A 24,068-nucleotide genomic window follows, 5' to 3' on the forward strand; every position below is an offset into this window, starting at 1 on the left:
GATGGGCTTCTATCATCTTATCTTTTATCATTGTATTTGGGCTTCGATCTAAAAGGTAGCTAGCAAATGTGAAACGGATTAAAATGACAAGAGTTGACAGCTGTATGAGTTCACCATTTACACAACATATGCTGCAACCTTTTGTAATTTTAATAGTTTGTTTCATATTGGCTGGCTTCCAACAATAGCTGAATTTGCAAAGCTAGCGTTTCAGTGGTGTTTGCTATAATCTTTGCTACCCGGGTTAAATAAAGGTGAAATAAAATAAATAAATAAAAGTTCCCTTGCGACAACTTAGCTTTTGCAACGAGACCATTAAATATATTTAAGACAATGGTAGAAGAGAGTGTAGTTCTGTTCAGTTTGGACTGCAGTTTATTGCTAACCTTATCACAGGGACTTTGAAGCACTAACTTACATCATCTGCATGCTGATCTTGGAATAAATTGATGATAGCAAAGATTCCATCTTTGACGAGGCCACATAAATGGAATAATTACTAGCTAGCTTAATAGTTAATATTTGCCTGCTAGCTCTGCATATTCAGCTAGTGTGTGTGCGCGATTGACTGGATTAACCTGTTATGGCTAGGGGGCAGTATTTTCACAGCCGGATAAAAAACGTACCCAATTTAATCTGATTATTACTCCTGCCCAGAAACTAGAATATGCATATAATTATTAGCTTTGGATATAAAACACTCCAAAGTTTCTAAAACTGTTTGAATGGTGTCTGTGAGTATAACAGAACTCATTTGGCAGGCCAAAACCTGAGAAGATTCCATGCAGGAAGTGCCCTGTCTGACAATTTCTTGCCCTTCTTGATTATCTCTATCCATTACAGAGGATCTCTGCTGTTACGTGACACTTCCTACGGCTCCCATGGGCCCTCAGAAGGCGGCAAAAAGCTGAATCGTGGCTTTGCAGGCTCTGGTTGAAAAAAAGTAGCGCGTTTGGGTAGTGGCTGGTTACAGTACTGTGAGACTCAGGCGCGTGCCCACGTCGACAGAATGCTTTGTTTTCTTTCGTCTGTTTACCTAAACGCAGATTCCCGGTCGGAATATTATCGCTTTTTTACGAGAAAAATTGCATAAAAATTGATTTTAAACAGCGGTTGACATGCTTCGAAGTACGGTAATGGAATATTTAGAAATCTTTTGTCACGAATTGCGCCATGCTCGTGACCCTTATTTACACTTCGGATAGTGTCTTGAACGCACGAACAAAACGCCGCTATTTGGATATAACGATGGATTATTTTGGACCAAACCAACATTTGTTATTGAAGTAGCAGTCCTGGGAGTGCATTCTGACGAAGACAACAAAAGTAATCAAACTTTTGTAATAGTAAATTGGAGTTTGGTCAGGATTAAACTTGGTCGGTGTCTAAATGGCTAGCCGTGATGGCTGGGCTATCTACTGAGAATATTGCAAAATGTGCTTTCACCGAAAAGCTATTTTAAAATCGGACATATCGAGTGCATAGAGGAGTTCTGTATCTATAATTCTTAAAACAATTGTTATGTTTTTTGTGAACGTTTATCGTGAGTAATTTAGTAAATTCACCGGATGTTTGCGGGGGGTATGCTAGTTCTGAACGTCACATGCTAATGTAAAAAAGCTGGTTTTTGATATAAACATGAACTTGATTGAACAAAACATGCATGCATTGTATAACATAATGTCCTAGGGTTGTCATCTGATGAAGATCATCAAAGGTTAGTGCTGCATTTAGCTGTGGTTTTGTTTTTTGTGACATTATATGCTAGCTTGAAAAATGGGTGTCTGATTATTTCTGGCTGGGTACTCTGCTGACATAATCTAATGTTTTGCTTTCGCTGTAAAGCCTTTTTGAAATCGGACAGTGTGGTTAGATTAACGAGAGTCTTGTCTTTAAAATGCTGTAAAATAGTCATATGTTTGAAAAATGGAAGTTTTCGGATTTTAGAGGAGTTTGTATTTCGCGCCACGCCCATCATTGAATATTGGAGCAGGTGTTCCGCTAGCGGAACGTCTAGATGTAAGAGGTTAACCTCACGTCAGTTACGTTCATTGAGTGCCTTTCAGACAGTGGATACGACCCCTCTGTTACCTTGCCAACTAAGGAACTGGCAGTGGATCAAACCATTGTGAGGCAAAGGGTGGGGGGGTCGCAATCTTTTGAAACTTAAAAACGCGCTATTAAGTGTCTATAATCAGCACAATTGCTTTCATTGCGTATTATTAATATTATTTAAATTACATAGTTATGTTTCAGTGATATATTGGGGGGGGACAAATCATATTTTTCCCAGGATGGGGGGGTCGTGTCCCCCCCCGTCCCCCCCGGGATTTCCTCCCCTGCTGAGGACTAACCCCAGACCATAACCCCACATTCATGTCTAATTCACCAGACCTTAGCCCCCTTGACCTCCAGGGCTCTATGGCTGCATCCTGGATCCCATGGCTGCACTCAGATATGGGGTTCAAAGTTCAAGGATAATTTTTCCAAGGGGCCATATTTTGTTGAAACATTTCTGAGGAGGGAAGTAGATGCCTGTTTGCTTTATTGACGACCCTTTCATTCTTCTATGGTGTTTCCCCCATACCAAATGTATTTTATAAGCTTACTTTTTGCTCCAAATGCTACTCACATAAGACACTCCAAACTCACCAACACATGTTTTTACTAATGTGGAAACAGGAGAAGGGTCAGGTTAGAGACTGTATATCCTTGGCTTAAATGCATAGCAAAATTGAATGAACTTTTTTTTAAATAAATGAACATATTGACACAGTACCATTCTTATGGGAGAATATCGAGCGACAAAAAAACACTCAAAATCTGTGTCTTTTATCTGTAAATATCAAAGTTATAAAGAAAACGGTTCCCTTTGATATAGAACACAGTAGGGCTGGGACAGATATATGGCTGATGAGAGAGAGAGAGGAGGGGAATGTTTTTAGATTTATTTGACAGTCAGGTAGGAGAGAAGGGAGACTGTTCCACTCTATGACGGACCGTCGGTGTCTTCCGAGTCGATAGACACACTCTGTCACCACTGGCGGGTAATTGACAGCTTAGAGTTTGCAGTGACATGGGGTTTGCATATATTTATTCCATTACCTTGCATGTGTGCCTGCCTGGGGGCCCTCCTTCGCAATGTATTCAGGAGTCAGCCAGCTAGGCAGGGGATTAAACAAACATCTTATGGCCTGGCTTATGAGAAAGGATGATACGTGTTTCACCCTCAAATAGCCAAAGAGGAATAGAGACAAATGGCTCCCCTCGTTGATTGATGATTAATCATTTTAATGGAGCTTGAACAGACAAGCCCTTTCCTCTAAGTAGCCAGTTTTACCTTGTTAGAGAATGTGACTACAGCTCAACAGGGCTGGGTTAGAAACGTATCAACTGTTGCAGTAGTGTACTGAGCAGGAAAAGGATGCTTTAGTTCAACTCTAAATGTTTAGCAAGCCCCAAGCAACACTATCATCAAGAGTCAATTAATCAAATCCAACTGAGAGAAACCACAAATAAATGGAAGGTATGGCAATGCATCCTAAATTATTTGTATCTCATACCCTTCTCCTCTCCTTGAGGCCTTGATCAAACGACTTAGCTGCTGTGAACGGCGGGGTTGGAGGGAGATAAACTTAACTTTGGGGGAAGGGGAGGGGAGGAAGGGGAATCGGCGTATAGCTGCTTTGACTCTCTGCAAAGAACTCATAATTATTAATTAATATCCATTTGCAGGGGGCGCGGCAGAGTGAGAGACGTTGGTCCTCAATTTGTCTTCCCTCTCTCCTTTCTCTGGCTGCCTCCACCCCTACAGATCATTAGTTTCACTTTTCATTAGCGGAGATCAATAAAGCGAATCAGTCTCTCGTGGCGAGGACACTCAGCTTCACGGACCTCCCACTTTCCCTCCTCCTCTCCCCTCAGTTCTTCTCCCTTGTTCTCTGGCTCTATCATTGACTCCAGCTTCCCCTCATATTACCCATCATCCTCCACAGCAGAAGGGTATACAGCATAGAGGGCAGAGAGAGTGGGAGAGAGCCTACAGGGCTATAGAAAAAAGTGAGCAGTGAGTTTACAAATGCTGCTCAATATGGCAGAACTGGCAATGCTGAATGATAACCCAATAAAGTTTAATTAAGAACCAGTAACCTCTCAGGCTTAATAATGAAGATGGCTGGGTTTGTAGAAGGAAATTAAAGTAAAAACATTAGGGACTGGCAATGTTAAGAGATGCTGTACTGTTTCCATTAGCTGCAGCATTATCTTGATAGTTCCTGTTATGCTGATAAAAAGCTGTGGCTTTTCTGGCATGATCATTGATTCAGTGCACAGATTTAGTGGATTTTGAAAGTGTTGAGGGAGGGGAGGAGCACTACAGGTATGACATTGTGGTTGGTTTGAGGTGGCTACTAAGTAACTGCCTGCATCCATTGCCATTGTATCTGTGCAAATTGTGTCTATGCATGTATGTGTGGTGTGCATTTGTGTGTAAACGTAATCCTCACTTACCCAGCACAGTGAGTCGGGCAGGACGGGACCTCATGGCTGCCTGGATTGCCTGGCACTCAAAGACAGCATCATCCATCAGCTCCACACGTTGGATCCGAAGGTGGTGTTCCCCTGTACTGTGGTCCCCAATCACTGTGTAACGAGGGTAGCCTGGAACAACAACGCAACATATGCTCTGTCAGAACCTGGAGTCTGGTCTTTCAACCTACATCAGCACCATTCAATCCAACCTTTTTTAAAAGATAGGAGATATCAAAGCGTGCTACAAACAATGCCAGAATGCAGGCAATCACAAATTAGTGAAGGATCAGTGGTGCAATATTGATTGTTGACTGCTGTGTTACTGTACATTTTAGATAATTTTAAATGGGCTTTTCTTTTTCCAATGAGATGAGACCTTAATTTAATATACCTGTCTCAGAATTATTAGTGTCACCGATGTGAAGCCAGATTTTCTTAAAAATTATACATGTTAAAGTAGACATTTTATAACTGGATGAAAACATGAATTCCGTAGATGACAATGATGATAGGGGTTGAGGAGGTTTCTGTATTTGGGAGAGCGAGTATGTTTTATTGCCATGGTGAAGACGCACGGCTAGATATTGAGATGTGTTTCAGCAGGACAGTGCTGTGAGATTCATAGTTTAATAATGCAGGAAGAGGGATGTATGTCCAGGAGTCCTGACCATTTTACAGCGCAGAGTAAAGTTGGATAGTTCTAAAACACAAAAAAATAAGTGACAAAGGGATATGTTTGATTGTGAAGCTTTATGGAAAATTGCACAAGCTTTCAATATGAATAACTTGAACAGCTGTCTAAAGGCTGAGTTCTGTGTAATTATTGGAGAAATGTGAATTGAAACGAGAATCTTTGCTAGTGAAATTCTCCAAAATGTTCAGTATTTCTTGGCAGTGATTGCTTTCTCCTCCTAAGGTTCTTCTGTAATTCACTGATGACAGAACCCGATAGAGTGGAGAGTTTTAAAGCATAACCAGGCCAACAGTTAAACATTTTATCCAACGATGTGGTTTGTCAAACTGAAGTTATACATCAGATGGTATTCAACTCTAACCCGCTACAATCTCTGCAAACCCCGCTGTTGAATCACTGCCATTAAATGTCTGGATGAAAAATGTATTCCGTTGCATCTATCAATGAGTCATGTTCTCTTCAAAGATTTTCTGGTGATTTAGTATAAAACACTGGGGATTTAAAGAGGTATGTTTTAGCACATGCCACCCAATATGAGTATAATAGACTAGGACTAATAGACTAGGAGATATAATGGCTTTTAAGTCCTTGAGTTCGGCTATGGAGACCACTGTGTTCCGAATGCCCAATTATCATCCATTGCTTTACTGGATCCCATTCAATTTCATAGACCATGAAGTGGCCCTAATTTTCTCATAGTGGGATGAGTTATAGCCGATTAAACCACTCTGCATTTCATCTTCCCACATAGCTTTGAAGCTTTAAGAGGGTGGGGGATGGAAGCAGGACGGATTTGTTCAGGCACTCACCTCCCCGCGTTGACAAAACATATATTACTATGATAGTATATAGCATAAACATAGGCGCTACTTCCTGTGGCTATGATAGTATATAGCATAAACATAGGAGTTTCTTCCTGCGGCTATCAAAGTATATAGCATAAACAAAGGAGCTACTTCCTGCGGCTATGAGAGTATATAGCATAAACAAAGCAGCTAATTCCTGCAGCTATGAGAGTATATAGCATAAACATAGGAGCTACTTCCTTCGGCTATGAGAGTATATAGCATAAACAAAGGAGCTACTTCCTGCAGCTATGAGAGTATATAGCATAAACATAGGAGCGCTTCCTGCGGCTATGAGAGTATATAGCATAAACAAAGGAGCAGTGTACAATGAGGTACCAAACAAAGAGATGGGGGGGTAGGCTATGTGAGCTCTGAGTGGTTCCTCTGTTTATAAGATCGCCAGATTCTCAGATAGAGAGTGCTCTCTCCTGCCCACATACCGCTTGCAGTTATGGGTCTTATTATTCACATTGATACATAAGCTTCCATACAGGGCCAGAAGAAGGTCAAAAAGGTTACACATCCCTCTAATATATTGTTGATAAAACTGAGCAGCATTCGCTTAATAACATTAATGACCATTGATCTTGAGTTCCATGCTGTTGTTGATTATGCAGCCAGTGAGTCAATGGCTTCGTTGAACTATTTATTAGAGATAAAGAACAGTTTGACTGATGTCTTTCTCTAAAGTTGAATGAGACTCCATTCCTGAAATACATGCTTTGAATGAAGGTCATTCCTTCAAATACGAGAACCTGCTTAAGCACAATGCACTGGGGTGACCCTGTGTAAGCTCAGGAGACATGATAAATTATTTCTCCACAACAAGCAGGCCTTGTAAATGGTATGACCTTGAGGTGACCCCATCTGCCTTATATCCAGTGCAGGAGCTTATGTACTAAATATTTACTGTAGGCATATTGTTCATGTACATTAACAAATGACCCGGTCAATTCACTCCTCTTGCCCTCTAGCAGATTGAACATAAGATGTGCTGTTGTAATACAATAAAGCTTGCTAACTGAGAGTAAATGAAAAAAATACCTTAGCGTAAGCCTCGTTTAATGGCATTTAAATGCCTTTTAAATAGACATTGGTGGATTTTGTCCTGTGGCATAACTGGGTTACGTTTAGAGCATGCAAAAACATTGCTTTATTCTATGTGAGGAAATTTCAGGGACGTCACTGTTGTATAAATATAACTCACATTGATCTCAATGAATCTCAAAGACAAGGTGTGTTAACTAAAGCAAACAATGTAAAATAGTCCCATTAAGTGTAATGAATCCATCAGGACAGAAATGGATTTGTCTTTATGGTGGATCAATGGCAGGGGAAGGGACGATGAATTGGCCAGGGGGGTAGTGATTTACACTGTTCAGGAAGAACACGTCTCACACTGACACCTCCAGGGATTGAAATAGGGTAGGTTGATGCTGAGAAATGGATGACCAATGTTTAATTTGCTGTCGGGGGACAAGCCAGAGGAGCACGTTTGTCAGGTAGCTTCCAATGACTCTACGCCTCTGTCTAGAATGTTATGAACAATATCTGGAACATTCTAAGACTTCGGTTTTCAATCATTCCATTTTTGCCCTCCAAAAAAGTGCACACCAGTGGGCACTCTCTGTGGACTGCTTGGAGATATATTCATGCCATTCATGCATATTCATGCCATTCATTTGGTGCAGCGTTGGGCCGGTGCATCTCTCTCTTTAATTAGAATAGAAGACGCTACACAAAGAGAAGGAGCAGGAATTCAGGAAGCGATAGGAATCATCCTCTTTGTCCTCTGATTTATCAGACTCAATAGTGAAAGATTTCTCTCATTTTAATCACTGTTCCCCTGAATTGAAACGGGCCCAGACAGAGCGAGCTACTGCTAACGCAGCTCCTTCTATGAATAGCAGAGTGGTTGCTATATTGAAATGCTCTGCACAATATTAGACGCCTCACACTTTTATGTATACAGCTGCTTTCCTTGTGTATATAGCCGTGTATATGCCATCATTCTGTATGGCTGACTGTATTGCTTGTTGACGTAGGCAGAGACGATTAAAAGAGCAGCTGTGGTACACTTTATTTCAAAAAGTGACATTCATCTTAATACACTGCTCTAAGACCCTGTCTGTGCTTTTTAATAAAGATATCTTTCGTCCATGATAACCTTCTCCAACTCGATGTATCTCATCGACTCATGCTGTATGGAGAGGGGCATTCATATTCAGCCCATCTCTGAGCGTCCTGGCCCGGCCATTGATCCGCATACAGAGGGAAGTGTTGGTTCATAGGGGTAGAGACACGATGAGGTCAGTCCACAGCCTCCCTCCACAGCCTCTCGCCCATGACCGTTAAACTGCTGATGATGTGCCGTTAAGAGTCGCTCTCACCCTCTCTCTCTTCTCGTTAGCATAAGTCCTTCTCCCTATTCTCCCTATCTTCCCTCTCCTCTCGACCACTTCAAAACTGTTGGGCCATTGTTTACTGCCTTCCCCAGCCTCCTGGGGGCCTGATAAGGGCCACACTGAGGAATGGAACACATTTATTTGGACACCGTCGTCAACTGAGGTTTAATTAAAGAGTTCTATCGGTGACAAGGCAGGTACACTAGAGCAGTCACTGAAAGTCAGAGGTTAGGAGACCGCATATCTCTAGTGGAATACATATTTAATCGTCCAGATCAAAAGAGGCCCCCGCTTTTAAAGGGCCCCAGTTGCGTTTTTTGCCATGACTTGAATGGCAAGTACTCTGAGAGACAGGCTAGAGATCCCTCAGTGATGGAGGAAGAGAGGTGTGAAAGGAACTTGGCTATTTTCACTCATCACTCTTACTCCCTGTAAAAGGCCATAGAATGTCTTGGAATCCCATGGATCCCATTTCTAAAGACAGTCGGGGGGATAAGTTAACCTGTTAGGGCTAGGGGGCAGTATTTACACGGCCGGATCAAAAACGTACCCGATTTAATATGGTTATTACTACTGCCCAGAAACTAGAATATGCATATGTCATGACTGTCCTGATCAGGTCAGGGTACAGGAGACCACCACCCTACAGATTATCTCCCAAACCCCCAACAGAGGAGGAGAGATCTAGGGGTCTGAAGATGTGGGGGGTTTTATGACACCTCACGCCCATAATAAACCTTAGGCCACTGAGAAATTCCTTTGTCCTCTCACTATGGAGAACTGGCCTCAGAACATTAAACATGCAATAAAGGGACTTTGGAACAATGGTTTCCGTCAGCCACAACGGTGGTCATGACGAGAGGTGGAATATGAAAATGTATGTAACTTTTGAATTGTTATTAAAGGTTAAGAGATGACGTTATTATGAAAACATTGTACCTTTAAGAGTTTTCCCAGTATATGCCTGATGTTTATACATTGTACGTTGTGTGGAAAATATCCAAATCAAAGAGAATGTTTTGGTAAAGATGAGATGTGAAGGTAGTGTCTAAAATAGGATTTTAGTCAAATCTAGGCCTTGCCCCTTAACTTGGTCCGCCCAGAGAATTGCCCTAAAGGCGGTTACGCCCACTTCTGACCCTAGGGTATAAGACAGGAGAGTGAAGAATTAACATAGGAGACTAATTGACCCCAAGCTGCAGCGAAGGTCTAACAAAATCAACGAACCCCAAAACGAAACACAAGGTTGAAGACAAAGAAATCTTTTTCTACACGAGCTACGGACGAGTAGCTGTGTCTAAGCGGGTGAATTCAAGCCGAACCACCCAGCCTCCACTCTCCATTGAATCGTGGTATATACACTGTTCGAGTCCGAAGCTGTGAGCTCTGAGCTACAGAGCTGTCTGTCCTCAGAAGACCGCTTTCAGATCAAGGGCGAGGGATCAGACCACTTAGCCAAGAAGGACACTGACATCGTGAGGACAACCCAGAGAGTTGCGCCGGAGAAGTGCGTCATTGAGAAGCCTAAACGACCCACGCGGAGCTTCCCACCTGAGACCTCCAACACGTAATTACATCATTATATTCTGACCCATAAGAGCGGCAGTTCGGGGCAAGGCTAGGTTTATATAAGCATGGCTGACAAATGAACCCAAATGTATATTTCTCTCGTGTACTTCCTTTGTTTCTCTCTCTTTTAAATCCCCATTTTGGGTAACGCGCCATAGTGTGTTGGCCCGTTATACTAAGTCCTAATCAATAGCTAGACTGTGTTTTGTGTATGTGTATTTTTATCATCATTTTAGCTTGCTAGTAAATAAATAATCAACTAAGATTGGTGTGGTAAACTCATTGGTGAAGCCCGGGTCCGTGCAGATTCCCGGATTATGCGACGTTCAGAATGAGACTGTAGAGGAAATTGATTAATTTAGCGACTGTTGTAAAATCGATATTCTGATATCCTTTGAGTTAATTTGGGAAATAGAAACTCAATCAAAATACTGTTCCCATGGTGCCCCAGGTTGATGAGTTAATAATTGCTTGATTCATTGCTTAATTCATTTAATCACGCAATTATAAACCGTTAATCATTCGATGAGCAACAGTCGTCACATTAACTAATACAACGTCATGACACATATAATTATTGGCTTTGGATAGAAAACACCCTAAAGTTTCTAAAACTGTTTGAATGGTGTCTGTGAGTATAACAGAACTCATATGGCAGGCCAAAAACCTGAGAAGATTCTGTACAGGAAGTGCCCTCTCTGACCATTCCTTGGGCTTCTTGACTCTTTTTATTAAAAACTTAGGATCTTTGCTGTAACGTGACACTTCCTACGGCTCCCATAGGCTCTCAGAACCCGGGAAAAGCTGAATGATGTCGAGGCAGCCCCTGGCTGAAAAACATTAGCGCCTTTGGTAAGTGGTCTATCAGAGGACAATGAGACTGAGGCGCGTGCACGAGGCGACCCCATGTTTTTATTTTCTCTCTCTTTGTACTAAAACACAGATTCCCGGTCGGAATATTATCGCTTTTTTGCGAGAAAAATGGCATAAAAATTGATTTTAAACAGCGGTTGACATGCTTCGAAGTACGGTAATGGAATATTTAGAAATTTTTGGTCACGAAACGCGTCGGGCGCGTCACCCTTCTTTACACTTCGGATAGTGTCTTGAACGCACGAACAAAACAGAGGATATTTGAACATAACTATGGATTATTTTGAACCAAACCAACATTTGTTATTGAAGTAGAAGTCCTGGGAGTGCATTCTGATGAAGAACAGCAAAGGTAATAACATTTTTCTTATAGTAAATCTGACTTTGGTGAGGGCTAAACTTGGTGGGTGTCTAAATAGCTAGCCCTGTGATGCCGGGCTATCTACTTAGAATATTGCAAAATGTGCTTTCACCGCAAAGCTATTTTAAAATTGGACATAGCGAGTGCATAGAGGAGTTCTGTATCTATAATTCTTAAAATTATTAATTGTTATGTTTTTGTTATGTTTTTTGTGAACGTTTATCGTGAGTAATTTAGTAAATTCACCGGAAGTTTGCGGGGGGTATGCTAGTTCTGAACGTCACATGCTAATGTAAAAAGCTGGTTTTTGATATAAATATGAACTTGATTGAACAAAACATGCATGTATTGTATAACATAATGTCCTAGGCGTGTCATCTGATGAAGATAATCAAAGGTTAGTGCTGCATTTAGCTGTGGTTTGGGTTTATGTGACATTATATGCTAGCTTGAAAAATGGGTGTCTGATCATTTCTGGCTGGGTACTCTGCTGACATAATCTAATGTTTTGCTTTCGTTGTAAAGCCTTTTTGAAATCGGACAGTGTGGTTAGATTAACAAGAGTCTTGTCTTTAAAATGGTGTAAAATAGTCATATGTTTGAGAAATTGAAGTAATAGCATTTCTAAAGTATTTGAATAACGCGCCACAGGATTCCACTGGCTGTTATGTAGGTGGGACGATTTCGTCCCACCTTCCCTAGAGAGGTTATATATTTATAAATAATTCCGATTTTTCAAGCTATATGAATTTACTCTCCCAAGATTGAGTTAAAGATTGTAAATATCTATTTGGAAGAATAGATAGTCATCACGTCTCATGAATATGGATCAGGCGCCAGCGTCAAGTAGAGAAACTGCAGGCTACTAAAATGACAGTGCAGCAGTAAGTGGTACTCCAAATTAAACAATTAAGGTAATAATACAAAAGCTACAATGCAGTTTGGATTGTGAGTTACTCTTCAAAAGCCCATTTACTCGCTAAAAGTACTTGAAATGTGACCCCTGGCTATATTGATTTCACATTCAGTGTTGATTTTGGGGCTTCTTTGCCCACCACAAACTGTTATTGAATTAGGTTAATCTTTCTATTAGATAGTAATGAGGTCTTGGCTACATTTTTGTGGTAGTACTAAAGTGAATACAACTGTCTGGGGTATTTCAATGTATCTATTATTGGATACTAGGTATTTGGGGTGGAAAATGGAGTGTGGTAATTAAATCTTGTGTCCCACTGTCACGCCGACATGTTTTAAACATTGTGTTAGAGTTACAGAGTCCAAGGGTTGCACCATTGGATTCGCCGATGTCTTCTGCATTTACTGATATCAACCATTCATATGTGTGATTAACAGGGGCTGAGTTAGAGTGGTGTTTGTGAGACAAGAGCAGATCCGAAAGGGGTCTGGGAGCGGATCTTCTCACAAAAACGTCTGTAGCGTCCGAATGGTTTGAGTTACAAACTATTATGCTGAAATGATCACAAATACATACAGCTTCCCTGTTGCTCAGTTGGTAGAGCATGGTGTTTGCAACGCCAGCATGGTGTGTGCAACGCCAGGGTTGTGAGTTCAACTCCCACAGGGGGCTAGTACAAAAGAAAATGCATGAAATGAAATGTATGCATTCACTACTGTAAGTCGCTCTGGATAAGAGTGTCTGCTAAATGACTAAAAATGTAAAAAATATACAGTACCATTTAAAGGTTTGGACACACCTACTCATTGACATGAGTAGACAATGCAGAACATTTCAAGAACTTTGAAAGTTTCTTCAAGTGCAGTTGCAAAAACTGTCAAGCACTATGATGAAACTGGCTCTCATGATGGCCGCCACAGGAAAGGAAGACCCAGAGTTTCCTCTGATGCAGAGGATAAGATCATTAGAGATAACTACACCTCAGACTGCAGCCCAAATTAATGCTTCACAGAGTTAAAATAACAGACACATCTCAATATCAACTGTTCAGAGGAGACTGTGTAAATCACAACTAAATGACCGCAATAAGAAGAGACTTGCTTGGGCCAAGAAACACAAGCAATGGACATTAGACCGGTGGAAATCTGTCCTTTGGTCTGATGTGTCCAAATTTGAGATTTATGGTTCCAACCACCGTTTCTTTCTCAGATGCAGAGTAGGTGAAAGGATGATCTCTGCATGTGGTTCCCACCGTGAAGCAAAGGAGATGTGATGGTGTGGGGGCGCTGATTTATTTAGAATTCAAGGCACACTTAACCAGCATTTCTACCACAGCATTCTTCAGCGATACGCTATCCCATCAGGTTTGCGCTTAGTGGGACTATCATTTGTTTTTCAACAGGACAATGACCCAACACACCTCCAGGCTGTGTAAGGGCTATTTGACCAAGAAGGAGAGTGATGGAGTGCTGCATCAGATGACCTGGACTCCACAATCACCTGACCTCAACCCAATTGAGATGGTTTGGGATGTGTTGGACCGCAGAGTGAAGGAAAAGCAGCCATATATGCTCACCATATGTGGGTACTCCTTCAAGACAGTTGGAAAAGCATTCCTCATGAAGCTGGTTGAGAGAATGTCAAGTGTTCGCGAAGCTGTCATCAAGGCAAAGGGTGATTACTTTGAAGAATCTCTAATTTAAAATATATTTTTATTTGTTTAACACTTTTTTGGTTACTGCATGATTTCATATGTGTTATTTCATAGTTTTGATATCTTCACTATTATTCTACTTTGTAGAAAATAGTAATAATAAAGAAAAACCCTTGAATGAGTAGTTGTGTCCAAACTTTTAACTGGTACTGTACACAATCTATTTCGTTCTATGACACTCAGGGTTTCTTCTACATAGAGGTCATAGGAAATCCCAGAAAATATTATCTCTAATACTGTAAGCTCACATTTATTGTCACAAACTCCAAACTCCACACAGTCACTTATTTGTTGGATATTCATTTCCCACTGAGAAAACAGTTTCTGTACTTACAGCATTCTTATGAATTCATTTTTTATCAGGGTTTTGCTATGCAGACCTTATTTGTTTATTGACATTTGTAAATACAAACATCATGAATGTAACTGTTTATGTCAAATTGTTTCATCTTCTACTTGTAGCCCAATGTTGGGCTAAATATGAAGGCAGGGCAAGCAGATTGATGAAAGTAGTGAATTTCAGCTTGTTTTGCTGTGCTTACAATGAAGTTAACACCACATTTAATGTAAAGTAGTGCATTGTTATAGGATTTTGTATGTTTGTTTACCTGCTGAGTGATATTTTTACAGCGATGAGGAAGAAGACTTAACCTTTCAAAAGATTAAAAGCAGTCAAGTGAGACATCCCACATTGACAAATATATGACAGTGTGTCAGTAATGTAAGTAGTTATAACACATTGGAAAATGAATTGGAAATAGACACATGACAGAAGGAGATTAAGAGAGTGGATTGAGTGGTTTGATAAATGTCTTTCCTTACCTGATAGGTCTCTGCCAACGCCCAGAGCCAGGCCATCTTTGATCCACAGGACAACACCATGGTAGCCAGGAATAGAGCAGGGCAGGGTGACGGGCTGGCCAGCCACCACCACCAGGTCCTGGGGCTGCTGGGAAAACGTGGCCTGGACCCCTGGAGAAACACACAGAAAGATAGAGGCACGGTCAGAAACTATGATCCATAACCCTGGGTAACCAGTTCTCTAACACATTCAAAGACATCGCCTTCAAGTGTGGTGTGACAGACCCCATTAGGGGTAGGGAGAGGGTGGCAGGGTGGACAGGGGGTACTGGAGGCACAGTGGGGAATGGCACTTAGCGAGAGGTGTCACTGCCATGCAGAGTGTTGATGAACGTGTTGAGGTTCTGATATCTTTGAAGCTATCTCCCTCTGAGTCCACCTAAACAGCAGCCCCCCTCCTCCTCCTTGACATCCTACCACACTGTAGCACAAAGGCCGATGGGTAATTGGAAGGCATTGTGAGAGGAATAGCGGGGAGAGAAAAAGCCTTTTAAAGTCAGCCTGTCATCTGGGCTTTAGCTCTTGCCTGCCTGTGTCTCGCTGCCTCCATCTGAAGCCGGGGTTGGCTGAGATGTCAGCCTCTCCAGCACATTGTGTTTACCAGGAGCTAAAGCACGGTCTGCGGCTTACTTTAATGTAAAGACAGGCAATGCATCTTGGGATGGGGGGATAAGGCAGGAATCTCGACTGAGGTTAACAAGTGACACTTGTGGTCTCTCAGATCAATAAGATGGACTCTCGTTTGATTTCTCTCCTGCTTCCGTCTATTTCTTATATATTGTTTTAGATTGTTGTGCAAAGCTTAGGGTGGCCTTGGCTACCTTGTTTGTATTCTCTCCCTCTTAGGTACACACACAAGCAACCCAAACACCCACACACACACAAAGAAAATAATGAAGAGATATGTGCTTCCTCCCCTGATAATTATGTTGCAATATCTCCAAGGGGAGTAAAAGCGGCAGATAGGAGAGGAAATGTAACGGATTGCAATAACAGCAATAACAGCATACATAGTAAATTATGTTGCTGTGTTTAATGCACCTCTTTCCACACAACATATTGGATTTGCTTACAATAATCCTGTTATTTTTATGTTTTGGGTTGTTGTTTTCCTATGTTCAGATAGTAATTACAGAGAAGAAACAGATTAGCTTTGTTTTACAACATTAGTACAATGCAGAGATGGGGACAATAATAGATTATAGAAATACAAACACGATGTCTTTAATTCCATGGAAGTATTACATTAGTAAACACATCAGTCATATCCAGTCCTCCGGTCGGTGAAACGTGAGTGATAGCTAGTTAAAAGGTAAAGACAAGTCTCCATATTGATTTATACAAATTCTCCCCCACTGTATGCCATGTCTCCTGCATGCACCCCCATTATTAAATAAAATAAATGTGCGGGAATCCTTAAGCATACTGTATATTGGACTATTCATCTTCGGGAACCCGACGGGCCTCTCCGGCATGTTTTTCTGTGAAGTTTTTGTTGTGTTGGCCTTGGGTATACTACCCAGACAGCCTTGTTCCGTCTCCCCTATGATAGGTTTATCTTGGCTGCACGCAGCGAACCAGTCAGCGCTCAGACACATGGTAGGAGTGCGGCGGCTTGGCGAAATCTCTTGGCATGTGTCAGAACAAGAGAATGCGAGAGAATTCGCTTCTATTTTGTTCTCTATCCTCCCAGTCCGGATTGCTATTATCAACCACTTCAACCTGTGCTGTAATTGATTTAACGTTGGTGGTGTCTCCACCTTGCCAACACTAATACCCCCATACCTTCTCCCCCTTCTAACCTGCTGTTCAAATCCCTTCCCCCCACCATGTCAAAATCCTTCTCATCATTGTAAGAAATTAGACAGTTTAGGATGATTTTCTCAGAGGTTGTCATAGCCTCCCCTCCTACGTCAGGTCTTCAACTCACCAGTAATTATTATTATTCACAGCCTAGGATAATTATTTTAATTATTACTAACATCTAATTAAAACAGTAATGAAAAATAATACAATGCCAAAACAAATCCTGCCAAACAAACATGCAAACCTAAATATCCCCTTCTGGAGATACTCTGTTTCACAACAGAAGCTAGGTTTCTATCCAATTGGCAACAGATTTTCAAGCAAATATTCTAAAATCCGCATAAAGAAAATATGCACACTAACACACACATTATGCAGAAATTCCAGCTGCTGTAGGTGAATGGAAACTTATATCAAACAGCGCCGAAGCCATTGTTAACTCCCCAGTATAAACCACCCCCTTAGTTGATGAAAGAGTAATTCTCCACAGACAGAAATAAGAGAGCACAGAGGTTTCTCAAAAGTACAGACTCTCCTAGACCTTTACAGACACAGGAGGGCTACAGACGTCGGTGGAAGAGAGAGAGAGGGAGAGAGAAGCTTGGAGATTAAGAGGTGCCCTCCCACAGAGAAAAATACAGTCCACTTGGTGTGGCCACTTGACCAGCAAAATGGAGATCTGCTTATTTCACATAAAAAGGCTATCTATGGAAGTCCACATATGTAGCTCACCAGAGGAGCACTGAGAACAGGGTAAGTATGGGGGTTAGGTAGGGTGGGTTGGGGGGGGGGGGGCAGCATAAGCCCATAACAGACTGGAGGTCCTTTAGCAGTGTTGGTGAAGTCACAGCCCTGTGCGTCGTACAAGGCTCCGTCGCATCTGCCAGCTTTCTGCTCCGGTGGACGGCAGTGCGGCTTTAGCGGAGCCCCCTCGTTTACCTCCCACTCTTCCTCCCTGGGCCAGCTGCAGGGGCAGCCAACCATGACGTGCAGTGGAGTGGAGACAACAGATTACTCTCCTCCTCTCCTCCTCTCCTCCTCTCCTCCTCCTCCCCCCATGCAGAAGAATGGGGGGGTCGATAACACCAGATGATCAGAAATGAGGAGCGAGAGACAAAAAACTAAAGCGTAGCAAGAAATACCCAGGCGATTTAATAATAGCAAATAAACAGTGAATGAAAAAGTTCTGTGCATGTTTGGGAGGTGCTGGTAGCCGGAGAGAGGGCTGACTGCAGTGAGGTTCAGGTGCTGGAGGAGATAGAAGAGAGCAGAGATCTCTCTTAATAATGCTTTATTAACATCTGCTATTGGAGGAAGATGAGAATGAGCCTTGTGAAATGTCTACACAGAGCAATGTGGTCTGATTAGAGCGGTCAGGTGTGTGTGTGTGTGTGTGTGTGTGTGTGTGTGGGAGGGGGGGGGATGTTTTGGCATTTGTAGAGCTATTGTAGATACCAGGTGACTATCACTGAGGACAGTGAGGGAGGTGGGCTTTCCCACCTAGAAACAGCTCCTCAAGCTAACACTTCTCACCTGTTTTTACAAACATTTTATTTAAAAAGCACTGACCAGTAACTCTCTATTATTCTGTGAATGGGAGTTATGTTTCTCTCAGATGGAGATATAAGAGTGCCACTACATGGTACCTTGGCTCGGCTCAGTCCACAGCAATAGAATAAATGGGGTCTAACTTTTGTTTGTTTTCAAGTAGGACCATACAGAACATGAATACCTCTCACCATTGACCCATGGGCCTCCGGACCTCTGCTCACCCCCTGAGTAGCCTTGCAGCTGCCTCTCTTCCTATTTACCCAACACAAATCACTAATCATTCACACAACACCTTTTGATTGAACACCGTGGGTCAATTGAGGAGGTAAAGGCAGCAGACCTTTGACCGGGAATGAAGGGCTCAGGGTTCCTAAGGAAGCAGGCTGTTAGAGGCACTGAGCTGCGCCACACAATGCCTGTACGAGCACTCTGCCTTCACCTAATGTTTTCATTTCACTTCAGATAGTTAGTTTACTGTTGGACAGCGACCACGTTTCCACACACTCCAGCGCTATTTTCATGCAGCGCTAATGGCCTCGCTGCGGCCCCCAATCTCGCCGCTGTCTGCCAATCAGCCCTGGAAATTACCATTGGAGTTGCACATCCTGTCCACTTGAAATTACTAATCAGAGCGTTGGCCGCCCAACGCCTGCCATGCCGTCCGTGTTGCCTGGAGCTCAGCTACGGATCATAACCAGGGACTATTACCCCCTCTGGTCTTCACATTTCCTCAGGCCTGAGAGAGCTGAAATGTACAATAAGGAAGGTATGTGCAAGGTAGTTTTGTGATATCTTTGGCCAGCCGCATGGTGTGGCTTTCCCTGATGGCTAAATTGGCATGGATCTGCCCTCACCTGCCCTTCCACCCATCGCTCCCTATACCTCCTCTCCCACCCACTGGGCATGCTGTGTTGGTTTGTTCATTTGCTGGGGGCGGAAGCTCCGTCTCCTAATCCTGTGCCTGTTTACCACAGGGACTGTCTGCCGAGCACAGCTACCTCTAATGAGAGTGTGAAAGGAATGAATAAATCCCATCATTATTGTGTTTTCCTTTTCAACATGCAAGGCAACCTCAGTCACATTAAAATCACCATCCACTCAGCTAGTGGGCCCCTACTGTTCTATTTCTTCCTGCCCAAAGATGAAAAGTGCCCAACTGAAGGCAGATAGGCAAATTATCTAAGCGCAGCGACAGGCTTTAAATTTACCTGTGCCGAGGCGATGTGAGTTATTTGAGGACATAATAATAGGTAAAAGGACTCCAGCATTTCTCCACTAATCCAAGCCTGAGAACCTAAGTAAACACAAACCCAAGCAATATGGATTACTGTATCTTAACCCATCTCTCTCTAATTGAATTCTGGCTATTGGGCACAACCTGATGGCTGGATCAATCTGAGCTCCCCATCTCTCTGCTTATACCTCCATAGCCAAATGTTTATCTACAGCTCATCCTTCCGGCTTATCTCCCAATGCATCGCTTTGGCTCCTTAATTCTCCTCACTCAATCCCCAACAAGGCACCTCAGTAAAAACAGCCCAAAAGTTAATACCATGCACCCCTATGTGTGATGTATAGATTACACACAAAAGAAAGACATCAGAGAATATGGAGCAGCAAAACAGGAAGGTCAGTCTATCAATATTAATCTTACCCTGGACCAACAAGGGTTTCAAATCTGTCATTAATAGCACTTCTTTCAGAAGGGCAGACATAACTGCTAAAGAACACTTGTTTACATGCTGCTGTGTGTTTTGTTGCCAACCTTACTTTACTACCTGACAACTTTACGGTTTTTACTTTTTAATTACTGTTTATATTTTTAGTTTTTCCCTCACTCAAGTTTTTTCATTCAACTTTTTCACTCCGGACGTTTTATCTGGACATGGTTCGTCAGGACCTCCACCAGCCGAAGCTAAGTAGTAACATTAACATGATGCCTTCTAATTGCTGTCGCTGTACTCATAATATACAGGAGAACAATCGCCTTACGGCGAGGATAGCTGTGCTGCAAGCCCAGCTTCAGACGCAATCGTTAGGCAAAGGTAATTTCAGTGTAGGAAAGGATGAAACAGCGTCTGTGCCACCAGTAAGTACAGATAGTAACGTTAGTATAAATCCCCTCGCAAGGTCCTCCAAGCCGGACAACTTTCTCATGGCTTCTGGAGGGAAATGCTGTAGGAATGCTCAAACGGTGTCGCTCATTCAGCCGACAGAAACTTTCGACCGGTTCTCCCCATTAAGCAGCGAGTCGGAGTCAGAGGCCAAGCCTTCTCTGGTCTCTACTCCTCCCGTTACGGGGTCTGAGACGTCGAAGCTTCCCACCATTAGCTCTGACAAATTGAAAACCCTAGTCATTGGCGACTCCATTACCCGTAGTATTAGACTTAAAACGAATCATCGCTGGTTGAAAACTGTTTTCTGTACCTCCCAAAAGATAGAATTTGTAGATAATTGGCCCTCTTTCTGGGACTTAATGTATGTACTTAATGTTAGATCCCTCACTTCAAAGGCAGTTATAGTCAATGAACTAATCACTGATCATAATCTTGATGTGATTGGCCTTACTGAAACATGGCTTAAGCCTGATGAATTTACTGTGTTAAATGAGGCCTCACCTCTTGGTTACACTAGTGACCATATCCCCCGGGCATCACGCAAAGGCAGAGGTGTTGCTAACATTTACGATAGCAAATTTTAATTTACAAAAAACAAAATACAACGTTTTCGTCTTTTGAGCTTCTAGTCATGAAATCTATGCAGCCTACTCAATCACTTTTTATAGCTACTGTTTACAGGCCTCCTGGGCCATATACAGCGTTCCTCACTGAGTTCCCTGAATTCCTATCGGACATTGTAGTCATAGCAGATAGTATTCAAATTTTTGGTGACATTAATATTCACATGGAAAAGTCCACAGACCCACTCCAAAAGGCTTTCGGAGCCATCATCGACTCAGTGGGTTTTGTCCAACATGTCTCTGGACCTACTCACTGCCACAGTCATACTCTGGACCTAGTTTTGTCCCATGGAATAAATGTTGTGGATCTTAATGTTTTTCCTCATAATCCTGGACTATCGGACCACCATTTTATTACGTTTGCAATCGCAACAAATAATCTGCTCACACCCCAACCAAGGAGCATCAAAAGTTGTGCTATAAATTCTCAGACAAGCCAAAGATTCCTTGATGCCCTTCCAGACTCCCTCTGCCTACCCAAGGACAACAGAGGACAAAAATCAGTTAACCACCTAACTGAGGAACTCAATTTAACCTTGCGCAATACCCTAGATGCAGTTGCACCCCTAAAAACTTTTGTCATAAGAAACTAGCTCCCTGGTATACAGAAAATACACAAGCTCTGAAGCAAGCTTCCAGAAAATTGGAATGGAAATGACGCCACACCAAACTGGAAGTCTTCTGACTAGCTTCTAAAGACAGTACCGTGCAGTTTCGAAGAGCCCTCACTGCTGCTCGATCATCCTATTTTTCCAACTTAATTGAGGAAAATAAGAACAATACAAAATGTATTTTTGATACTGTCGCAAAGCTAACTAAAAAGCAGCATTCCCCAAGAGAGGATGGCTTTTACTTCAGCAGTAATAAATTCATGAACTTCTTTGAGGAAAAGATCATGATCATTAGAAAGCAAATTACGGACTCCTCTTTAAATCTGCGTATTCCTCCAAAGCTCAGTTGTCCAGAGTCTGCACAACTATGAAAGGACCTAGGATCAAGGGAGACACTAAAGTGTTTTAGAACTACAGTGAGGGAAAAAGTATTTGATCCCCTGCTGATTTTGTACGTTTGCCCACTGCAAATCAATTTATAACATTTTTTACGTGTGTTTTTCTGGATTTTTTGTTGTTATTCTGCCTCTCACTGTTCAAATAAACTTACCATTAAATGTATAGACTGATCATTTCTTTGTCAGTGGGCAAACGTACAAAATCAGCAGAGGATCTAATACTTTTTTCCCTCACTGTATATCTCTTGACACAATGATGAAAATAATCATGGCCTCTAAACCTTCAAGCTACATACTGGACCCTATTCCAACTAAACTACAGAAAGAGCTGCTTCCTGTGCTTGGCCCTCCTATGTTGAACATAATAAACGGCTCTCTATCCACCGGATGTGTACCAAACTCACTAAAAGTGGCAGTAATAAAGCCCCTTGAAAAAGCTAAACCTTCACCCAGAAAATATAAAAAAATAATCGGCCTATTTTGAATCTTCCATTCCTCTCAAAACTTTTGAAAAAGCTGTTGCGCAGCACCTCACTGCCTTCCTGAAGACAAACAATGTATACGAAATGCTTCAGTCTGCTTTTAGACCCCATCATAGCACAGAGACTGCACTTATGAAGGTGGTAAATTATCTTTTAATGGCGTCAGACCGAGGCTCTGCATCTGTCCTCGTGCTCCTAGACCTTAGTGCTGCTTTTGATACCATCGATCACCACATTCTTTTGGAGAGATTGGAAACCCAAATTGGTCTATACGGACAAGTTCTGGCCTGGTTTAGATCTTATCTGTCAGAAAGATATCAGTTTGTCTCTGTGAATGGTTTGTCCTCTGACAAATCAACTGTAAATTTCGGTGTTCCTCAAGGTTCCGTTTTAGGACCACTATTGTTTTCACTATATATTTTACCTCTTGGGGATGTAATTCGAAAACATAATGTTAACTTTCACTGCTATGACACACAGCTGTAAATTGCCCTCGCTAGAAGCCTGTGTTTCAGACATAAGGAAGTGGATGGCTGCAAACGTTCTACTTTTAAACTCGGACAAAACAGAGATGCTTGTTCTAGGTCCCAAGAAACAAAGAGATCTTCTGTTGAATCTGACAATTAATCTTGATGGTTGCACAGTCGTCTCAAATAAAACTGTGAAGGACCTCGGCGTTACTCTGGATCCTGATCTCTCTTTTGATGAACATATCAAGACTGTTTCAAGGACCGCTTTTTTCCATCTACGTAACATTGCAAAAATCAGAAACTTTCTGTCCACAAATGATACAGAAAAATTAATCCATGCTTTTGTTACTTCTAGGTTAGACTACTGCAATGCTCTACTTTCCGGCTACCCGGATAAAGCACTAAATAAACTTCAGTTAGTGCTAAATATGGCTGCTAGAATCCTGACTAGAACCAAAAAATGGTATCATATTACTCCAGTGCTAGCCTCCCTACACTGGCTTCCTGTTAAGGCAATTTTTTACTGCTAACCCACAAGGCATTACATGGGCTTGCTCCTACCTATCTTTCCGATTTGGTCCTGCTGTACATACCTACATGTACGCTATGGTCACAAGACACAGGCCTCCTAATTGTCCATAGAATTTCTAAGCAAACAGCTGGAGGCAAGGCTTTCTCCTATAGATCTCCATTTTTATGGAATGGTCTGCCTACCCATGTGAGAGATGCAGACTCGGTCTCAACCTTTAAGTTTTTACTGAAGACTCATCTCTTCAGTAGGTCCTATGATTGAGTGTAGTCTGGCCCAGGAGTGTGAAGGTGAATGGAAAGGCTCTGGAGCAACGAACCACCCTTGCTGTCTATACCTGGCCAGTTCCCCTCTCTCCACTGGGATTCTCTGCCTCTAACCCTATTACAGGGGCTGAGTCACTGGCTTGCTGGTGCTCTTCCATGCCGTCCCTAGGAGGGGTGCATCACTTGAGTGGGTTGAGTCACTGACGTGGTCTTCCTGTCTGGGTTGGCTCCCCCACTTGGGTTGTGCCGTGGCGGAGATCTTTGTGGGCTATACTCGGCCTTGTTTCAGGATGGTAAGTTGGTGGTTGAAGGTCTCCCTCTAGTGGTGTGGGGGCTGTGCTTTGGCAAAGTGGGTGGAGTTATATCCTGCCTGTTTGGCCCTGTCTGGAGGTATCATCAGATGGGGCCACAGTGTCTCCTGACCCCTCCTGTCTCAGCCTCCAG

At 42.4% G+C, this 24,068-nt stretch overlaps 1 protein-coding gene across 8 annotated transcripts in view; it reads right to left on the bottom strand.

The window, feature by feature from the left end:
* LOC106612967 (kin of IRRE-like protein 3) overlaps positions 1 to 24,068 on the bottom strand; it is a 220,656-nt gene that overhangs the window by 63,662 nt on the left and 132,926 nt on the right. For all 8 annotated transcript variants that reach the window (XM_014214715.2, XM_014214718.2, XM_014214717.2 and 5 more), the window contains exons 2-3: positions 14,733 to 14,882; positions 4,510 to 4,659 (exon numbers count right to left, since the gene is read on the bottom strand). In XM_014214715.2, the coding sequence (XP_014070190.1) occupies positions 4,510 to 4,659; positions 14,733 to 14,882 (300 nt within the window). The remainder of the gene's footprint in view (positions 1 to 4,509; positions 4,660 to 14,732; positions 14,883 to 24,068) is intronic.

The sequence above is a fragment of the Salmo salar genome, chromosome ssa09 (assembly GCF_905237065.1).
Source record: "Salmo salar chromosome ssa09, Ssal_v3.1, whole genome shotgun sequence".
NCBI classification, from domain to species: Eukaryota; Metazoa; Chordata; class Actinopteri; order Salmoniformes; family Salmonidae; genus Salmo; species Salmo salar.